The sequence below is a fragment of the Protopterus annectens genome, chromosome 8.part0 (genome assembly GCF_019279795.1).
Source record: "Protopterus annectens isolate FY-2018-M chromosome 8.part0, PAN1.0, whole genome shotgun sequence".
Classification (NCBI taxonomy): Eukaryota; Metazoa; Chordata; order Ceratodontiformes; family Protopteridae; genus Protopterus; species Protopterus annectens.
Window position 1 is genome coordinate 930,809,716 of NC_056741.1, and position 21,611 is coordinate 930,831,326.

Consider the following 21,611-nt stretch of genomic DNA (forward strand, 5'->3'; position numbering starts at 1 on the left):
ATATTTTCCACCAACCTCTGCACTCACCGTCACATACATGGCCTGCTTATTTTGTCTAGTATTTATATGTGCATGTAAGTATGTACGTTCATTTATTGAGCAAAAATTATATCTGTTTAATCTCTGCTCTCTTTTTTAATGAACAGTGCTTGAGATATGTGATCTGATTAATTATATTAATGCTTCTGAGTAACTAGTTTGCACACAGAACTGTCTGCTACTCAATTTTTATTTTCTTTTTTTTTGTGATAAACAACTCTGTTTTATGTCTTACTTGAAGTAGGCTTAGTAGGATGTTATGCATAGAATCTTTGATGGAAATATTTTGTCAGTTCTTTTGTCCTTTATGTCTTCTTGAGTTCCGGAGCCCTGTAGATAACACCTGTAGGATGCTGGAAATGGTGGGAAAACTATAGTCCCACAACAGAGCACTCATGGTTATGCAGAGAAAAACATGCACAAGGACAGAGTTTCTCCTTATGTGGAGCGCAGGAGTTTACATTGCAGGCCTTTGAAAGAAACTTTCATATGAAGGTCCCATGCAATGCAACATCCATCATCAATAAGCTTATTTGGTCCACCCTTGTGAGTTTGCATTGATAACAGAGACTCCATCTTTGCTCCCATTTCATCAGTCTTTTCTATTGTTCAAATCCTTCATCATCATCACTATTATTGTCATCATCAACTCCCTTTTCGTATTTTCTATGTGTGTTGGGGTGTCATGTCACTTCTCTGCATCTCTCCTTATTCAGTGCCACTCTCCTAGCTTCTCAATAAGTCATACTTGACTGTTGCAGGTCTTTACTCACAAAGTCCATCCAACTCTTTGTAGGAGACCCTTGTTCTCCATGCCCTCTTCTTGTCTATCCCAAATCTTCTTTACCAGGTTGTCTTCTGCTTTTCCCGCACATGTGCCTGAACCACCATAATACGTTCTATTTGACCTTTTCTGCAATTGGAGCTATTTTGGCTTCTGCTCTTATGTTCTCATTCCTTTGTCTATTCCATAATGTGTATCCTACCACCTGTCTCTGGCACTTCAACTCAATCACCTCAAGTTTCCACAGCTGCTCTTCCTTTACTGCCCGTGTTTCTGTACCATACAGTACTGGTCACATCACTCTTTTGTAAACCTTACCTTTATGCTTCTTTTCCTCATTCAAACTTCCTTTTTCCTCAACCACCCATCCAGATACTTGAAGTTGTTAACCTGTTCCACCATCTTCCCTTATATCGCAGTTCTCACCATCTTATGGTTCCCCCATTTGCTGCCATTACAGCTGTCTTATCTGTACTCAGTTTCATCTCATGTGCCTTCAGTTTTGCATTCCATTCCTCTACCCTTTGCTGAAGTTCTTGATCAGAGTCTGCCTGTAATGCCATGTCATTTGCATACAATAACTTTAATAATCTGTCTCCTCTGACCTGTCGGCTAATATAGTCCATTACTAGTATGAGCAGCAGTGGGCTTAGAGCTGAACCCTGATGCACACTCACTCCCTCTGGGAACCCCTCTGTAAGACTGAACATTGTTCTTATTCAAGTCACTGGGTCCCTGTACATAGCCTGCACTAATTCTACCAATGTTTCTGGGATGCTGAAGCACCACAGGACTGACCAAATCAGCTTTCTTGGGACCTTGTCATATGTCTTCTCCAAGTCTGGGAATGTCCATTTGGACTGTCTCCTCATGTATAGCTTTTTCTCGATTATCTGTCTCACTGCAAACAGCAGGTCAGTTGTGCTGCATCCTGGCCTGATAATGAACTGCTCATTTGCCATCTTACTTTCTACTACTCTGTGTATTCATTTATCAATGTCCCTCTCCAGATCTTTCATGCTTACAGTTGCGAATATCCTCTTTGTTCTTAAACACTAGTATTAGAATGCTTATTTTCCAGTCATTTGGAATGCATCTTTCTCTCATACTGTTCTAAGTATCCTCAGGAGTACTTTCTCCTGTATCTCACCCAATATCTTGATCATATCTTCTGAGACTGAACCTGCTGCTTTCCCTGACTTCATTTTCCTTAATGCTGTTCTTACTTCTTCTATGGTGGGCTCATCCTCTTTGCTGGGGTCTGGGACTATACAGCTTCTGTGGGGTTTTCTTCATTCAGAAGCTGCTGGAAGTACTCCTTCTATCTGCATTTTTATGTTGTGTGGACTGGTGAGCAGGTTGTTGTTGGCATCCCTTATGAAGGGTGGCTGAATATCTTTATCTTTCTGTCTTTGCCCTATAATGTAATAGTGTTTCTTTATGCCATTCACTAAGTCACTTTCCAGAAGTGGGTAGAGTACCACTGATGCCGTTGTTTGCTATTGCAACCGATATTAATTCTTAGTCTGATCTTTCTTTTCTATCTACCACTTCTTCCTGCCCTTCTTCTTTCTTTTGATGACTTGCTGGAGTTCTGCATTCCACCACCAGCTTTCCTTAAAATATCTGGTTCCAACACATATCTGTTCTTTAGCCTTACACATGCTGTTTTGACGTCTTGCCATTCTTCTTCACCTCCTATTGCCTCTTCTTCTAGGGGTGTTAGAGCCCTGAATAATTCATTGAACTGTTGTACTTTCTCTCCAGTCAACTTCCAGGTCTTCAGTCTTGTCTCTGTTGACCATAGAGCCTTCTCTCACCATTGCTTGCAGGTGATTGTGCCAACTAGTGGTTTATGCTGTGGGCCAACTGTTTCAGTGGGAGTGACTTTGCAATCACCAGTTATACACCAGTACCCTTTCCTTACTATGAGGGAGTCTACCCAAGTTACATGCAGGCCACATTTGCATCTGATCTTGTGACTGTCTCTCCTTCTGAACCATGTGTTCATCACTATCAAGCAATTTGCCAGAAAGAAGTCTAGAATGGCCTCTCCTTCTTTATTCCTGTTGCCCCACTCATGTGGTCCCAGTCAGTCCTCATATCCTGTTCTGCTTGTCCTGATACGTGCATTCAGATCACACAATATCAGCACCATTTCTAGATGTCCTGTTTTATCTGGTAGGTCCTGCAACTGCTCTCTGAATGCACTCTTTTTCTATCACAACCCTGCAGTGGGGCATAGGCTGAGATGTTGACTACTGCTCTGTCATTACAATGGAGTCTGATTGCCATAAGTTTGTTACTAATTCTGATGATGTCCCTCACTGTCTTCTGAAGCCTCTCCCTCACAACAGTTCCCACATCATTTTTAGCCTGCCCTCTTTTGAGTAGTAGACTCTGGACCCCAAGCTATGTGGCTTTGCTCAATGTCCTGTCAGTGAAGCTACACTGAATGCAGCAATTCTTAACTCATGTTTGGCAGGTTGACTGGTTTTACATCCAGCTTTTGCATAACAGAGTTAACCCAGGTAACCCAAGATGGGCAACTGGACACTGGACAGCTAGTAGCTTATTGACTCATGACTGCGGGCTTTATAGTGGATACACACTGGCCAATAAAAGTACATTGACTCCCTCGTCATTAACATGGGTCCTTGGAGTAGACTGGGTCCTCAGCCCACTTTTCACTAGTAAATACCCATGCCCTTCTGTCGACATTAGTCAACATGATCCAATCACCCAGACCCATATTTTACATCACTGAGTGGCTATCCCTCCTATGGCATTCAGTCTGTGATCTGTGCTCTCCTTTTTTGAGGATACTGCGCACCACACTAGATGGTTAAATAGTTGGTCTATTTGACTCTTCCCCCTGTAGGGCAGCATCTAGAGTCTGTGCTACTGCCCATAGCTCCATTTTTAGGTGAGTTTGAGATGGGAACACTCATGCTTTTTTGGAAGTAGGAGGAACCCCACAGAGAAAACAGGAGAAAATACAAACACTTAACAGGCATTGATCAGAAGACAGGATCACGTCTTGTACCTTGTACAGAGGATGCAAAGCCTTTAACTATTATGCTATCTGGTCAACCTCAGGTCCTTATATGGGGCAAAATCGGAGAGAGTAGTTTAATATTTTTGATCATCATTTGAAGGATTCCCAATTCATACTACATCTGAAGACTCCTTTGAGTCTGACCTTGGGTCTGGAATGAACTTTATATTTTTTTGGTGTACCATCCTCTTTGTAAAATGAGTCTATTTTTGTAGCTCTTCTGAATTAATTAATTCTTTAGAGTCCGTTATATGTGTTAGCTGGGAACTCTTTATCATAATTAAAAACTTTTTCTTTCAATTCTTTCATTTCTAAAAGTACTTAGGATTCATCAGATAATTACCTGTAAAAAGGGCAACAATTTACTTAAATATTCAAACTAGGCATTCTCATCTATACATTATTAGTGAAATTAGTTTCATGTCTGACCACCACTTGATCTGATGCTTTATGTAGTAGCTTTTAGTAGGTAACTACTTCTGACTTGGTTAAAGTATAGTTCTTTAAGCAGTATGGAGATAACCCAGTTCATTTGGGTGACACATATTTGAACTGCAGAGTATGTGTTCTTGAATTTCTTGTGCCAACTTCACCATCACATAGATCAATCAAAATTTCATATAAGCAAGCTATTCTTCTGGGCATGAAAAGTATATATTCTTTAAACTTATCAGAAGGAAGAAAATTCCCCGATGGTGTTCTCTTAGCTTAGTGTAAATATGGTATACCAGTTATTTCAAGTATTGTTTCTGCCTCCTCACCAAATGTCAGTTCTTCAAACAGCAAAGCATAATATGCAGATAATGTTCTTCAAAGAACCAAGTGGCTTTCTCTCAAAATGACTAGATCTCTTGTTTTCATTCTTCCTGTGTAAATCATCACAAATGAAGTTGTACTGTATATCATAACTTGCATATGACACACTGCCATCTAAAATAAAACGAGATCACAATCCTGTGAAGCAATTTTATTAAACATCTAAAGAGCAGACTTAAGTCTGATACCCACTCCTCTTCAGTTATCCAGCTAAAGATTGATTCTTTTCTTGCTTCACACAGGGGGATATTATAAATAATGGCACCTGTTTATGCTGCCATTTTTGCCCCTCATATCTGCGTAGTTCTGATGCTGTGCGCGCGACTGGGGAGCAACATCAGAGTTGACAAAAAGTGAAAAGAAAAGGTCTTTTTTGTTGTTTTAGTCATTATTTTTTGTACAATATATGACAGTTTAAAGAAAACATAGCGAAAATAAACAAAACCTTTTTTTTTTATTCGTCTCTGTATGTTAAATTAAGCTCAATTTAACATAACAAAAAAAAAAAGCAATGTATTTTTTATACAGTTAGAGTTCAGTACCTTACTGTCCAATCTAAATACTACCGTTTTGACTGGGTCACTGTTAGATAAATACTGACCTCACTCCTGCAGTGTGTGTGTGATAGAATTCCAAGTGATACAGTATATTTTCTCTATTATTGCTGATAGTTCTCTGTGTAGTTTGGGGTTAGCATAATAGTTACAGTGTTTATCTTACAGACACAAGGTACAGAGTTAGATTATCACCTTTGGGAAGCATGGTTAGGCTTAAAATGCTTCTCTGGGTTCATTAGCCTATGAGCTGTTCCCTTTAATGACATTTAGATGTTATGCTTGCTTTGCAATGCAGCAGTGTACTTGTGAATTGAAGCTTTATTGTGGTGCACTACTTTATAAAGATGACTGCTCAATTATGTTGAGTGCTGAAACAGATATAAACCACCAACTTGTAAATATCATTTCCCATGCCCTGCTCTTGCATGCTGTCTGCATTTATAATGGCTCCCTTTTGAATAGTACATATCACAATCAATAAATTAGAACTAACTGTATAAATAAGAAATGCATGTTCCAGTATTTCCCAAATGCATGCCATCTTACCTCAGCTGGAGTAAGTGTACTGCAGATTAGCTGCAGGGTCCATTCACTAGAGAGACAGATATGTAGATGGGAGGTAGCGAAACCTCACCTGCATGAGGACAAGTTTATGTCTGATGAACACTGTACTGCTTAGCAGACAGGAATCTACCTTTAACTACCTAGTGTTCTTCCACAGGAAAATGTCTATCACGTCCATACTCTTGAAGTATTGCACAGTATACCCTGCCTAATCGGTGATAAAGCATTTTCATTCACAGAGTGAAACACCCATTTGCATTTTTAATGACAGAACTGACCTCATCAGATGAGAAGCTATCTGTGAAACCTGTTTAGCACAGCAGTTTGATCCTACTTCACCTACATTCTAATTTTGTATGGTGCAAATCAACATATATTGACTTCTCTGAGACCACACATTTCATCTTGTCCAGGCTAACATTAACTTATGAGCTCGATGCAGGTGCAACCAGAATGGTTCAGTCACGAATGAGTCGGCTTTGTCTAATTATTCACTGTATTTATAGTTCCTTATTAGTAGACAGTGATTGCCACCAAATGTAATGGCAGGCAACATTACTCCTGTCTTTTATGAATCCTACTGTGTTCTTTCTATCCTTGAAAATTAGTGTCCTATTTCTAACAGACCATTTACTGGAAAATATTATACAGATAATAACACTGATGTTGTTTGAATCTTATTTAGCCTTTAATTAGTTCCTGCCTTTCTATAAGTAAACATAAGGAGATAATACAGAATTGACATTGTGCTTTTCTGAGTAGCAGATAATCTCATTGTGGCAACAGACTACCGTTTTTACTTAATTGTGGCAGTTCTTAATCCCTAAACAACATCTGGCATTACAAACCATGGCATTTAGTTGAAGCACTTACATATCAAATGCATGTCTTCCACAATCTTTACATGATCTACTACATACCCCATAACACATGCAGAGTGTTTTATGGGTGTTTTCTGGCAGTAGCAGTTCCTCAAGCTACACACTAGAGTGAGTGTTTGTGTGTGTGTGTGTGTGTGTGTGTGTGTGTGTGTGTGTGTGTGTGTGTGTGTGTGTGTGTGTGTGGGGTGAAGCATTCTACAGAGTTCATTTTGTGATCCACTACTTGTTCCCTACTATCACTATCATCAAGAAAGTCTGCTAGTAAAACCAATGAATATTCTAATCAACCTCCCTCATGATTTAAAATTTCTCACAGTTGAGTCACTACAGCAACCACCTTCCTTTATGCTCTTTGCTCTTTTTTAGCCAGTTTCTAATGTCATATTATGGCCTTGTGAACTGAAACCATTTCCCCTTCCTTAGAGCAGACTGTTCTGTTGTGTTATACATTTAATAACTATTTCACTCATCCATCTCCCTTTATGTAAAAGGGATGCTTATATCTAGATTTTTGAAATTATTGCCAGAAAAGATAATTTCATCCAAAATTCATTGAATGTGATTAGTATTCCAACATTAGTGGACAATGGTAAATAACAGTTATGCATCAATTAGTTTCCACAGCATTTCTTTCCAATTAATTTCAAGCCTAAATATCCACTATTTGTAAACATTATGGGAAGTATATTTCCAGTAGGCTACATCAGGCACTTTATGAGATAATACAGATGGCATTGTTAGAAAGAGACCACTAAACCACTGACTGCAAGCGATTACACATAACTTGTTAGTGGAGGATGATACCAGGTGTCCATGTTGCTGTGGCAAAACTATGAAGAAAAAGTATCACGTTTCTGCAGACTTTATCACAAGCTTGACTATTGTATTTCAACTTTACCCAATAATCAGTTGCTTTTATTAATGCACCAACAAAGTGCAGAATTTGTAGACATTCACATGAGCCTGTTTGCTTAAGGGTCACACAGGTATTCAATATGCCACTTCAATGACACAGTCTACATTTAAGAAATCACTTGCACTAATTATAAAAATTGGTATAAACCTGCCTATTGGAGGTTGTGCACTACATAGAGTGTGAGCAACTTCAGCAGGCATATTCTAAATTCAAGCCACAATTTTAACTGGTTAGCGATATTAACAATGACCTGCCTGGGGCAAGAAACAGTCAGCCACCTATGAGCTGTTCCCTTTAATGACATTTAAATTACAAAAAAGGATATCCAGTAGCTACTGACATTAAAAGAAATCTACTGTCTCCACCCTTAGACCAGTCTGCCTTTGTTGAATTAAAATCAGGATACAAGCCAAAACAAGCGCAAAACATAAACAAAGCCTGTCTATAGAAAGGAATGCCAATGTAACAAATTATACTCATCTGAACTAAAAACTTTGATTTCAAGAAAAAAAATCCATTATTTTCAGCCTGGTATGTCTGTTCACCCACTATAGATCACCATGGGAAATACACTACTACCATTAGTGATGTTATATAAATAACGGGTAGCAGTGAAACCCAGCACGATCCTGCTGGCATTAGATTACATCTGGGTATACAGCAAACTACTCTCATGAGTACAATATACTGCCACATTCAATGTTATCCTTAATATTCTATCGAATCTAGCACAAATTATTTTCTGACCAATACAGTATTTTTTTTATTTTATTTTATTATATTTAATTTCTCCATCTGGTGGTCTTTTCTATTTTTTTGTACATTTGATAACCAGGTAATGACTCTAGACATAAGTGTTCTTTTCAGGTATGGCCTGGGACAGTGTTTGGTCAAACTACATGCTCAGAGTAGAACAGCAGGCAATCAGAAATTGAAAACAGTTGCACATCTTGTTGCTGGGTGTGATACACTAATGGCAGAAGGACTGTATTCTGAAAGGCATAATAATGTGACAACACTGTTACATTGGGAATTGTGCAAACAGTATAATATTGAAGTAGCTGAAAAACATTGGAAACATGAGCCACAAAGCATTACAGAAAATGATGACATTTATATCACGTGATCACCTATTACCAACAGTCCAAAAAACAGATGTAAGAAAATCAGATATAGTACCATGAAAGGAAGACAAAAATATCATTGATTATTGAAATTGTTATACTCAGTGACAACAGTGTTTTACGTACAGAGAGAAAGAGACAAAGTCATAAAATACCAGGATTTACGGGCAAAAACTAGGGGATAATGTGGAAGAAGGATACTCAGACAATTCCAATAGTAGGAGCAATGGGTCTTATAAAAAAGAATTTGCAATCATACTTAGATATGTCACGAATACATGCAACTCTGCATGAATTACAGAAACAGTCAGTTATGGGTACATGGCAGGTGGTGGAAACAGACCTTCTGGCTAACATCAAAGATTAAAACAATATTAATTTCATGAACATTAATTGTACTTTGACTTAGGAATGGAGTCTATTCCTGTCATGATATTAGAAACCCAAAACACTTGGAAATATTAAACATGGCAAATGGAGAAGCAAAGAATCAAATTCTGTACCCTTTAACTACAGTAAGAAGCGTGTTAGCAGCTGTGGGCCTTAACCATCTGTGCTATCTGCCAAACAAAGCATAAGACAATAGAAACATATTGAAAATGTTACGTTTCAAAAAAGAGAAAATCACTGAGATTATGAAAAGGTCTCTAACAATAATTAACATGTTATGCATTTGAAACATAAGTGATGAGAAATTTTTCTCATGAGTGAAGCTGAAAGCACATAATAAGGGTTATGATTAGTAAGACCTGATCGTAATTCTTTGTAGTGCACAGAACTTTATCTGCCCCATGTACTACCAGCTACAGAAGAAAAAAGTGCAGGAGTGTGAAGCGTTTTATTGAAACGTGATGTTACCCTTAGTACTGTCAAACATTCAGAAGGCAAAAGAAAATGTCCCTCTAAGAATGAGCAGGTTTAAACTTACTGCTAGTTACAGCCTTTGAAATACGGTAAAATACTTAACACTATCAAACACACATTAGAGAAAAATGAAGTGTCTCACTAAAGTACGAACAACTTTAAAAGACATTAGGTACTTAATTTGTCACAGGTGTGATACAGTGAAGTTCTAACCATGTTTCTAGCTGTTTTTCCTTTTCCCATTGTTCTCTGGTAGCTGAAACTGTAAACAGTTAATCCCTCATATAGGGCCTGAACATGAGGGCAATTAGAAGTACTTAAAAAAGTGTCCGAATGATGCGCATCATGTCCATCTTATTTTCATTTTTGGAGCATATTGCCAGTGCTCCATGCATTATAATACTTTTAACTACAAACCATCATTTCAGACGCATTCATCATTTTGCATCTTTAGACGCTGTATTATTTTGTACTGATTTCTTGAATGTATTCAAGCGTAAACACTAGGTATAGAGGCAGCCATCTAGAACTCTAAAGGAATGCAATCACCTGGCATCAATAAAGAAAGTAAATGCTTCAGCCTTGCATGTGATTAAGAAAACTAGTCTATTTTCCCCAACACCTGAGGCTTCAGATTACTACAGGCATTTGGTCAAAACCTTCTCATTATGCCCTACTGTATGGCTAGCATTGTAATCTTACTTTCAGGAAGAGATACATGGCATTCGCTATGAATAATATTGCACTGATTGTTGACACATGATTCGGTTAAACTAAGATGTGTATTAGTGATATTAAGTGATAGTATTAAGGTCAACAAGAATAACAGCCCTACATATTTTGCAGGAGTGAAAGCCCACCCCCCTCATCTGTACCTGCCAATGTAGGGTCTAGCTCTTACACTTCCACTCTCAAATTATCCTAGTCTGTGGTCACACGCTTTCAAAGAAGAGAAAAACTCATCTTATCTCTTTTGTCCACCTCCATAATTAGTTTAATGCTGTTGCTTGAATTTAAATACATGTGCCTTTATTGAAGGTTGGGCGTGGAGCTGGCAACTCGGCACCGTAAAAATCTACTGCCAATCATTAGCGGACTGGAGTTCCACTGTGGCGACCTGTAAATGGGAAAAGCCGAAAGACAAACAACAATACAATCACTTCTGTCATAGGAAGTAGCCATTACACTTTTTATCCTTTTGACAGATTTCCTGTATCTTGCAGATATTTTGTGTTCTCACCGTTGATATCAGCTAATTCTACATTAGTTGGTGTTGCTAAGCTTTTTCTTCTTTCTTTTGTCACTTTCTACTGACAGCAATATAAAGCAAGTTGAATGTGGCATTCTGTTTTAACTAAATGTGAATACATGTCAGTACATTTCTTTTATCTTGCTTCTCACATGACACATATGAATGTATTCTCCATATCATAAGTCTTTATTCTGCTAAATCTTTTGAAGTCGCACCACATGTATAACATCCTACAACTGACTCACTATATACCCATGAACCTATGAATCTATTATCAAACCAAATAACTTCTTGCTAAGGGACTTCAATTGCTTAAACATTCACTGGCACACTTTCACCTCTAAAAATGGATTATGTTCAGTATTTATTAGATTTTGCTAATATCAATGCACATCAGAACTACTCCCTAGAAGCACTGATATATTTGACCTGGTCTTTAACAACCTAGCTTACACCTATACTCCACCATGCATCTCCTCCACTCTGACCACAAATTAGTTGCCTTCTTTGTCAGGTTTAATGGTAACACCCCACAACCAAATGAGACCACCTTTAGGGTATTCCCAAGGACAAACCTTTATCAGCTTGTAGAAGTCCTATGCAACATTCCAAACAATCCCCTACAAGTGAACCCAGCAGAGAGGTTCACAACATTCACTTTCAAATTTACCAGTGTCTGAATATCTGCTTACAAAAACCTTCAGCCACACTAATGGAAAATTCAAGAATGTAAAATAAAACAATGTAAATAATGAAAAAGTGAAAAAATATCTCTCCCCCTACATCACAATCACAACGAAACATATTAATGTGGAACTTAAGAGCACTATTTAATATGTAAAGCAGATAATGAACTTAAAGAAATTAAGGAATTATATTCTACAGTGCACTGAACTCATTCATAATATCATGCATTTCAATTCCAAGGATATAGCCAATGTATTATGAGACAAATTTAGCCCTACCTTTACCCACCTACTCACACAGTAGCACCAACAGTTCCTGAAATTTTTTTTCTCCTGAAATCACCATGGAATTGTCAAAGGTTAAAAATAATGATTCTTTGGGACCAGATAACATCCCAAGCTACATTCTCATTGGTGCCAAGTATGCCAAATCAGAGCTACTACATAAACTGTCAATGCTCAGCTTATCCACAGGGTTTGTCCCTGATGCCCACAGAACACTGAACCAGGTAATTATATGCCTGACAGCATCACTGGCCTTATATAGCAAAGTCATGGAACACACACACACACACACACACACACACACATATATATATATATATATATATATATATATATATATATATATATATATATATATATATATATATATATATATATATATATATATATATATATATATATATATATATATAAATGATCTATTCAAATATAGCTATCTAGACCATGATAAGTTGCGTAAGTTTAATTTTAATGGCAGGGCCTGTCTCCTGAACTTAGCAAACTTCTTTGAAAATGTTAAAGAGAGTGTGGACAATAGTCACTCTCTGCACACTGCTTATCTTTACCTGGTGAAGGATTTTGACATGACCCTTCTATGCTGACGTTAAGTTGAACAAATTTAATGTAGTCTCCTAAATTATCTGCTGGATTGAAAACTGGCTAGCCAACAGTCTCCAAGTAGTAAAAGGGGCTTTTACTCTCTCTAAACATAAAATTGTACTAGTTGGTACCGTAGGGATCAGTGTTGGTCTCACTCCTGTTTGGCATTTGTTTTGCAGACAGACATGCCAATATTCCTGAAGTATGGTTGACAAAGTTTGCTGATGACTGCCTGCTGGACACTGTTATCTGCTTACCCACTGATAATAAACTGCTCCTATAAAGGGTGGGATATGCGCATACCTGGTTTACTGAAAATGGTTTAAGCTAAATGCTAAAAAGTACAGCATAGTAGCATTTAGCAAAAAAAAGGCAGTTACCACCTCCTATGTTATAAATGAAGCTCATCTTCAAAAAGATATGGAGATCAAAGGAAACCTGGGTACTTATGAGGACAAATCTCTCTCATTTAAGCATCATGTTCCCATCACAATCAGTAAATCCTTCTACCTGGCAAGGTTAATTTTCAAGGAAATACCTTCAAAATCTAAATAAGGTATCTTATCACTGTCTCTTTCCCATACCAGATCCATCACTGGGTGCAATACCCCCTACGGGATGTAGAATTCCAAGCAATATCACTCAGCTGGAAAGGCCACAATGTTTTTCACCAAGGAAAAAAAAAATGAAAGGCTTCAAATTCTACATGTATCCAAATGGATTAGTACAACTCTCCTTATGCTCTACTCCATATTGGCTGCTGCTATGTGAGTTGTGTTTTGCTGTTTGAGCAATGAAAGACCTAGTTTTATCTTCACCTCATATTCCATTGCAAAATTATTGGCTCTACAAACACTAGTACTAGGGATCCAAATTTACACAGGCAAATAAAGAAGTTTCACTGAAGGGATATGTTCCTAACTCAACATCATGTTGAATAAGTTACCATTACAGGTCAAGTGAGTTTGATTTTATCATTCCTTAAGGCTAGTCGTAAGGATTGGATAGGCAGAGGCAATTTTAAACAGGTTTGTCATGCATGGCCCTGCTTCAGCTGGGAGAAATTCACTTATTAAGTACTCATAAATTATGTCATGAGCTTTTAAGTGTGTATACTTAAAGTTGCATTTGGCTAAGTATCTTTTTTTTTTGCCTAGGAATGTCCCTATGTTTTTATGTTCACTTTGCAAATTTATTATAACATGGAATTAACGTGTCTGATTCTCTGTCAGTTTGTTCTGAATGTCCTATTTTGTGGAGTTGTTTATATATCTTACCTAGAAACCAGCAAACTATATGCAATGCCCTCTGACATTGTATGTTTCCATATTTATTTATTTCACAATAGCTCAATGTCTATACACACTAAAGTAGCAATATTAAATTTGACACCAGTGTACTCCCTCACCTCTGTGCCACAGTCATCAAAGATAGGTGAATGCAAATGTTATCTATTTCATGAAATGTAACAGCCATTAAAGACAAGTGAATGCAAATCCTATTTCTTAAAATGCATATGACACATCATGTCAAAATTAAGCATTGAAAAATGTCAGCTTCGCTCAGAGGGTCAAGGATAAAAAAATGTTATGAACTTCATTGTATATTAATAGAGTCAATTCCCTCAACTTCCATTTGTAAACTGCATGATTTTGAGGAAGACATTTACCCAGGCAATGCTCCTATGTCACCCATGAAAAGGAGCATGTGCCCAATGAGTTCACCTGGTCAACAAACAAACAAGAAAAATGCAAAAAGGGCTTAGCTGCATTGTAGAAGTTATATGTTTCATTCAATAAGATCAGATAGAATATGTTCATCTGAACTCAAAATTAAAATAAACTGGGGTTGTGATAATCATTTCTCAGTGTTTGGAGTTAATATATTTTTAAAATGTAAGCCAAGCACAATCAGAAATAAGAATGCTGCAGGTTAATTTTGGATTGAAACTAATCACTACATACTTCACTTAGATCTAACTTAGCTCAGACCTACAAACCAGTCTTCCTTTTTTCTACCATGAACTGGAAAACTTATAGCAGACTTCATTCAAATTTTGAATATACATAAACTATCTTGTTTCTGTCAAGGTAGTTATTAGGTTGATTTGTCAATATCTAAACACTATGAATCTAGAATATTCTGGATTTCTTATAAGCATATTTTTACTTCCAGCATGATATAACATCAAAAACTAGTCACCATTTAAATCTTCATACATAACATTTCCATGTGCTCCATTATGTCACACACTTCCTAAGTAAAGCATTCTGCAACTACTATGAAACCTAAGGCTTCAAACTATATTACCATTGTGATAAACTGCATTTCATTTTTGTATGTGTGCATGAGTAAACCATAACAATCTGTTTTCTTGTATACCACCAGGTGAACGAAGTCCTTACAAACCTTCCATATGTACTGGATAATGGTAAGGTCACAGTTTACAGGAGTGGCTATTATGCAATACTACAGACAAGTTCAGGTATCCAAGTTACCTTTGACTGGAAAAGTTATGTATCACTCACCATACCAACAACATACTCTGGTGCTATTTGCGGTTTGTGTGGAAACTTCAACAAAAACACCAAAGATGACTTGACAATGAAGAATGGACAGCTTGCACCCAATGCAGGGGAGTTTGGACAAAGCTGGAAAACTGAAGATATTCCTGGCTGCAATGACGGATGCAAAACAAATTGTCCACAATGCAATGTAAATGAGAAGCGGCAATATGCAAAAGACAGCAGCTGTGGTCTCATTTTGAAAAAGGATGGACCATTTAGAGAATGTCATAGTAAAATTAATCCAGATGGATATTTCCAGGATTGTGTTTATGATGCATGTTTGTATAAGGGCCGTCAGAATATTTTGTGCCAGGCAATCATGGCATATGCTGCAGCTTGTCAACATACTGGTGTTACTATTCTTCCCTGGAGAAATTACACTTCCTGCAGTAAGTATGGAATAAAATTATGGCATTGATGTTCATGATATTAGCTACAATTTACACTCAGTGGACCCAGCTTTAAGTTGATTTTTACAGTGTTTTTTTTTTTTTTTTTTTTTTTTACCTGACATGATTACTAGGTTGACAGACGAGATCAGACAGGAGTCCCCGTGGACTATGATGTTTGCAGATGACATTGTGATCTGTAGTGAGAGTAGGAAACAGGTGGAGGAGACCTTGGAGAGATGGAGATATGGTCTAGAGAGAAGAGGAATGAAGGTCAGCAGGACTAAGACAGAATATATGTGTGTGAATGAGAGGGAGGATAGAGGAATGGTGAGGATGTATGGAGTAGAGGTGGCGAAGGTGGATGAGTTTAAATACTTGGGATCAATAGTTCAGAGTAATGGTGAGTGTGGAAGAGAGGTGAAGAAGAGATTACAGGCAGGATGGAGTGGGTGGAGAAGAGTGTCAGGAGTGATTTGTAACAGACGTGTACCAGTAAGAGTGAAAGGGAAGGTCTACAAGAGGGTAGTGAGACCAGCTATGTTATATGGGTTGGAGACAGTGGCATTGACAAAAAGGCAGGAGTTAGAGCTGGATGTGGCAGAGTTAAAGATGTTAAGATTTGCACTGGGTGAGACAAGGGTGGACAGGATTAGGAATAAGTATATTAGAGGGTCAGCCCAGGTTGGAAGGTTTGGAGACAAAGCCAGATAGGCAAGATTACATTGGTTTGGACATGTGCTGAGGAGGGATGCTGAGTATATTGGGGAAAAGATGCTAAGGATGAAGCTACCAGGTAACAGGAAAAGAGGAAGGCCTAAGAAAAGGTTTATGGATGTGATGAGAGAGGACATGCAGGTGGTTGGTGTGACAGAGCAAGATGGAAAGGACAGGAAGAAATGGAAACAGATGATCCGCTGTGGCAACCCCTAAGGGGAACAGCCGAAAGATGATGTTGATGACCTGACATGATTACTAGATTGTTAAACAGCCATGCAAAAAAATGGTCAACATGACTGATGGTAGAATTGTTATCAGTAATGATATATAAAGGGAAATGAGATAAGCCTAATTTGCACATATTCTTTACTTTACTATATGGCACTGTTTTAGAAAATCAGATCATACCTCAGACTTGTAACTAATGGCCAGTGTAACTACATTTTCTCAGTATGATTAATTTAACAGCAGTGAACAGCTAGCTTATCATAAATTTATGAGAAGGGTGCATGTTTTGAAGTAATTGCCCATCCCCAGCCTGAACATGCAATGATGAAAACATATATGGAAATCATGATCCAGTTTATTTGAACTCAACCATATGCCAGGTATTTCAATTTTACAATCCAATTAATTTGACAGTTACAAACGCAAGATCAGTTACTTCATCTTCTTAAATTATTCCTCGGGCTTCCTACCTCCTAATTACTGTCCCTCTGATTATTTTCTTTACCTCCCTCCTTCAAATAATTCCAAACCTGCCCAGAACTCAGTGATCATCAGTCACTGGTTTGTTCTGGCAATGAAGTATTGCCATAGCTCGGACCACCCCTTCTACCTGGGTGACAAGGAGTGAAAAAGCCATGGGAGGAGAAGGGATGGGGAATCCTTCCCCACCCGCCGAACCTCCCCATCCAACAGGCAGCTTACTTGCCCCACTTTCTCTTTACCTACACGTAGTGTTCAGTCATCCCTCACTGCAGTGTAAACATCTTAAAGGAGAAAGGCTGCTTCTATATATTGAACAGGTCTAGGCCTAAATCTAATACATGGGATAACCCAATAAAAAAACAAGCTGAATCCTGGATCCTTGTCCTTCAGACCTTCATGCCTCAGTACTAATAAGTCGAGTCTCTAAACTTTTTTTTACCTGTTAAAGTACTTTCTGGTCTTTTCTATAGCAGCAGTATTGAACACCTGTCACCATACCAGTCTGCCTAACATCTCAAACCAAATGACTTGTCCCCCCCAAAATAATCTTCTCTTTTAGCATTTTATCAGACCCATCAGCATGTGGCCTAACATGCTTCCTTTACTGACTATCTCCAAATAACACAGGGGCAGTGGAGCTGCCATGCACTAGTACTTAGCACTTGTTGCTGTGCTGTCTCTTCACCATTTTTCAAAGAATATAGTCAGATCTTCACACCAATCCTAGCCCCTACAAGGTCTCACCACCTCAGACCTTTGTTCCTCAGCATCACTGCCTCCCATTACACTAGTTCGCTCCCACCAAATGTCCCATAATGCATCACATAAACAGACTGCTTCACCCCACAGAGTCTCCATAACTACTCATAGTCACCTTCAGGCTCTTCAGTAATGTGAACAACAACCATTTCCCAGAAGCGTTCTTGAATTTTGTTTTCTCCTTCTAATATTCTACCAACCCTTCTGATTATTACCCAATCTTTGGTCAATTCTGTGATATTAGCTCCTTTCAATACCCAGCTGATAGCAATGAGGTATACTGAAGTAGTTGCAACCACTTCCCTACATTCCTACCTGTGCACTAAAAACGTCTTTACCAAAGGTGCAAACCAAGATCTTTCACCTTCTGGTAGGTTCCTTGTTAAAGCAATGAGCAAAGTAAAGTTGTATAAGTAAACTAATTATGATAGTAAATGTTTGAATAGATTTTTGCTGCAGTAGTCCTAATTAATTTGAGATGTCCTGCCAGGAATCAGACCTACCCAGCCAGCTTTCCAAATTTTAGAGCTCCTTCCATAAGTGGTAAGCACGAGGGATATACAGAAAACCAGTAGCTGGTACACCAAATATTTTAGGTCTTCTTGCCACAGAAGATAGGGAGGATAAAGCCATGACAGAAATGAGCGCAACAATAATAAATGCCGCACCTGTGCAAAAAAATATCAAATATAAAGGGATGAAGTGAGAAAGCAGTTACCATAGCTGTGATCTATTTGAACATGTACTGTTATGGCAAGTTTATATTCTCAGTTGTACTATGTTCCCCATAAGATATCTGTTGCAGCAGCTTTAAGTAGTATAGGGTGAATATCATAGCTTACTGAGTAATGGTGCAGGAAGGATGTGATTTGTTATGGTGAGAATAAAACAAAAAAGTAATAGCCTGGGGCGACTATTTAGATGTTGTTTGCACAGACACTAGTTGCCTTCTCTTCTTACCTTCATAAGAGACAAACAGTTGATCTGATGTCTTGAAGGATTTTGTTCTGTCAATACAGCACCTGAATTCCCATGGACATACTGAGTGTGAATAGTTTTTTTTCCCCTTACTTTTAAGGCTCTATAAAAATAAAAATAACAGAGAGGTGATTAGCCTGGCTTAGTGTAAACAAAGAAATGAATACAGACATAAAGGAAAGATCTGTTATCAAAGTTAAGCTGTCTTTGAGAAATAAGAAAAATGGCAGGCTAACTGAGCTTGCAACTCAGAAACATTTCTTGTAGAAGTCAGAGCATTAAGTAACACTGCTTTCCAAGATAAGAACTTCAAATCAACCTCATCACCAAGTTCAAAAGGAAACAGTTTACATCTTACTATAAGAAAATCAAGTTCCTAAGCGGGAGACACCTGTTTACTAAATGGACAGATATGTAAAATGTTTCATAAGAGGTTGTGCAGAAGGGTGGGATCCATGGAAAGGCAAGCAGAAATGTCCAAGTGATAAATACTGACAGAAATGCTGTAGAATAGTTTAACACCGCCTTCCTTTCTATCTTAAACACACAGACTCCTCTCACAACCATGAGTAAAATCTAACTTTTCCCAATGGCTAAAAAAAGAAACTAGGTCACTAAAAGCAAGAGACAAAGCCTGGGAAGAATGGTACAAAACTAAATGCCAGGTTACAGAGCAAACTTACCACGGATTTAGAAACAAGGCAAAGAAACAAATTAAACAAGAGAAAATAAACCATGACTCTGAAATCCAAACTAAACACTGAAATAACCAACAAAAAAATTGGTCAATTCTGATTGTTTCGTAAACACAAACTTGTATTTGAATTGGTTTATTAGCAGCAGTACAAAAAAACTGCCTGCTCACACCCTTGTTCTCCCCCTCCCCCTTCCCTGTTTATTACCTTAAGCCAATCCCAAAGTTAATAAATATTGCCTGTAGCAGGCACCATTTTTAAAACTACAACCACCCTTTGTCACTATCATATATTCATTTATCAGTTTACTCTGTTACCTGATTGTTTCCAGCCCCCTCATAAGAGCAACTAACACGGTCTCTACTCACTTCGCTCCCCACCCTGCCCCCTATTTCCTCTCACCCCCAGTGGTCCTACCTTTATTACACTCACAAACCCCTCCCATCTTTCCAATAGCCAACCACAGCGCTAACCCAACACTACCTCCTCAATTTTCCCACTACTATCACACCTCCTCAACTGACATGTACAAGCATACCTTACCTATGCTCACTGCATGCACTCTCCTTGCATATCTTACATCCTACCAAAGCTCCATCATTCCCCCACTCAACCATTACCACTGGGCTCCTACTCACACCACCACTCATGTCTCACCCTCACTCAGCTCCCCTCCCACCAACTCAAGAACCATCTCTATGCACCCCCGCATACTCTGCCAACTATATTACTCAAACATAAAGCATCCCTACAACTTAATATAGTAACCCTCCCATCATACCTATTACCCACAGAGCACAATCATAAAGTTTCCCTAATAAACAAACACATTCAAAAACTGAGAAAACTAATAACCTCATGCATATCAAAACTAGCCCTAAGTGGAGACATCCACCCCAACCCTGGCCCTACCATCTCCAACCCCAATCCTCATAATCAGACTAAAACCACAACTTCTCCCATGTCACAGCCAATAGAAAGCCAAGTGACTTCCTTCTACTAAGTCTAAATATTAGAAGTATATCCAACAAAGTCCATGAACTCCATGCAACCATAGACTTGTACTCCCCAGATATAGTCATCCTGACAGAAACCTGGCTAAAACCTCACATTACCAGCAAGCAAATACTCCCTACCAGTTATGGCATACTAAGAGTAGACCAGCTAAACAAGAAAAGAGGCAGTGTAGCTATAATATTTAAACAGCATCTAAACATCCAGATCTTAAAATCATCAGCTTCACAAATAGGCAATGAAGAAATAATATATACCAACCTCAAAATAAACCAAAACAAAACCATCAACATAATTGGATGTGACTTACCACCTGGCCAAAACATCCCTCCACTAGAAAACCTCCTCAGCTGGTCTACCCACCATCTCCCCCAAGAAACTATCATTTTAGGTGATTTCAATATTGACTGGCAGTCCTGTTCTGGCAACAATCCAACCCATCATATAAATCTTCATGGCTTCACCCAACTAGTCCAGTCGCCAACCAGGATAAATAAAAACTCCAGCAAGCACACTACCCTGGATTGGATAGTAGTCAGTAAGAGTCCCCAGTCATATATAACAAGCTGCTTATCAGATAGCCTCAGTGATAACTCCCCAACATTCCTACTCAAAAAATACCTATACCAAGCTAAACCTGTCATCTACCGTCAAATACGTAAAAAACTAAACTTTAACCCACTCACATTCATATCATCCCTCAAAGAATGTAACTGGCATCCCCTAAAGTACCTCAGTCTTGATGACACAGGTGAATTTTTTAATACTACCTTCCTGAGCATCCTTAATTACCATGCTCCCAGAAGACTTTCCAGAATGAAAGCACAACCCTCCCCATGCTACAGAAAACCACTAAGTCAGAAATGAAAAACAGGGATAAAGCCTGGGAGCACTGGCGCAAAACCAAAACCCCCTCAACTAGACAGAAATTCCTACAACTACGCAATATAGTTAAAAAGCTAATAAAGCAGAACAAATTCCAATACTACCAGTCTGCCCTAGACTCCTCCCAACACAGTCCCAAACAATTCTGGTCCTCCATAAACTCCATCCTCCACCCAGGTAAAGTCAGTACCCCTCCTCCTAACATCCCTCACTCCTCCGAAAATATTGCTACTTCATTCAACACACACTTCACACAAACCATACTATCACTAGCTAAACAACACAACCCCCCCTCCAACCCACACCTTCAACTAGTAATCTCCCCACTGCCTTCTCTTTTTCTCCTGTACCTACCTCCAACATAAAAAAAAAACTCTTAACTAAACTTAAGCCCACCAGATTAGCAGCAGACAACCTCCCAAGTGAATACCTACAAATTGCAGCTGATGCTCTGGCCTACCCAGTAT

At 38.4% G+C, this 21,611-nt stretch overlaps 1 protein-coding gene across 1 annotated transcript in view; it reads left to right on the top strand.

Moving 5' to 3' along the window:
• LOC122808362 (IgGFc-binding protein-like) overlaps positions 1 to 21,611 on the top strand; it is a 251,858-nt gene that overhangs the window by 29,007 nt on the left and 201,240 nt on the right. Inside the window, 1 exon segment of the mRNA XM_044079329.1 lies at positions 14,815 to 15,382. Within this exon segment, the coding sequence (XP_043935264.1) occupies positions 14,815 to 15,382 (568 nt within the window).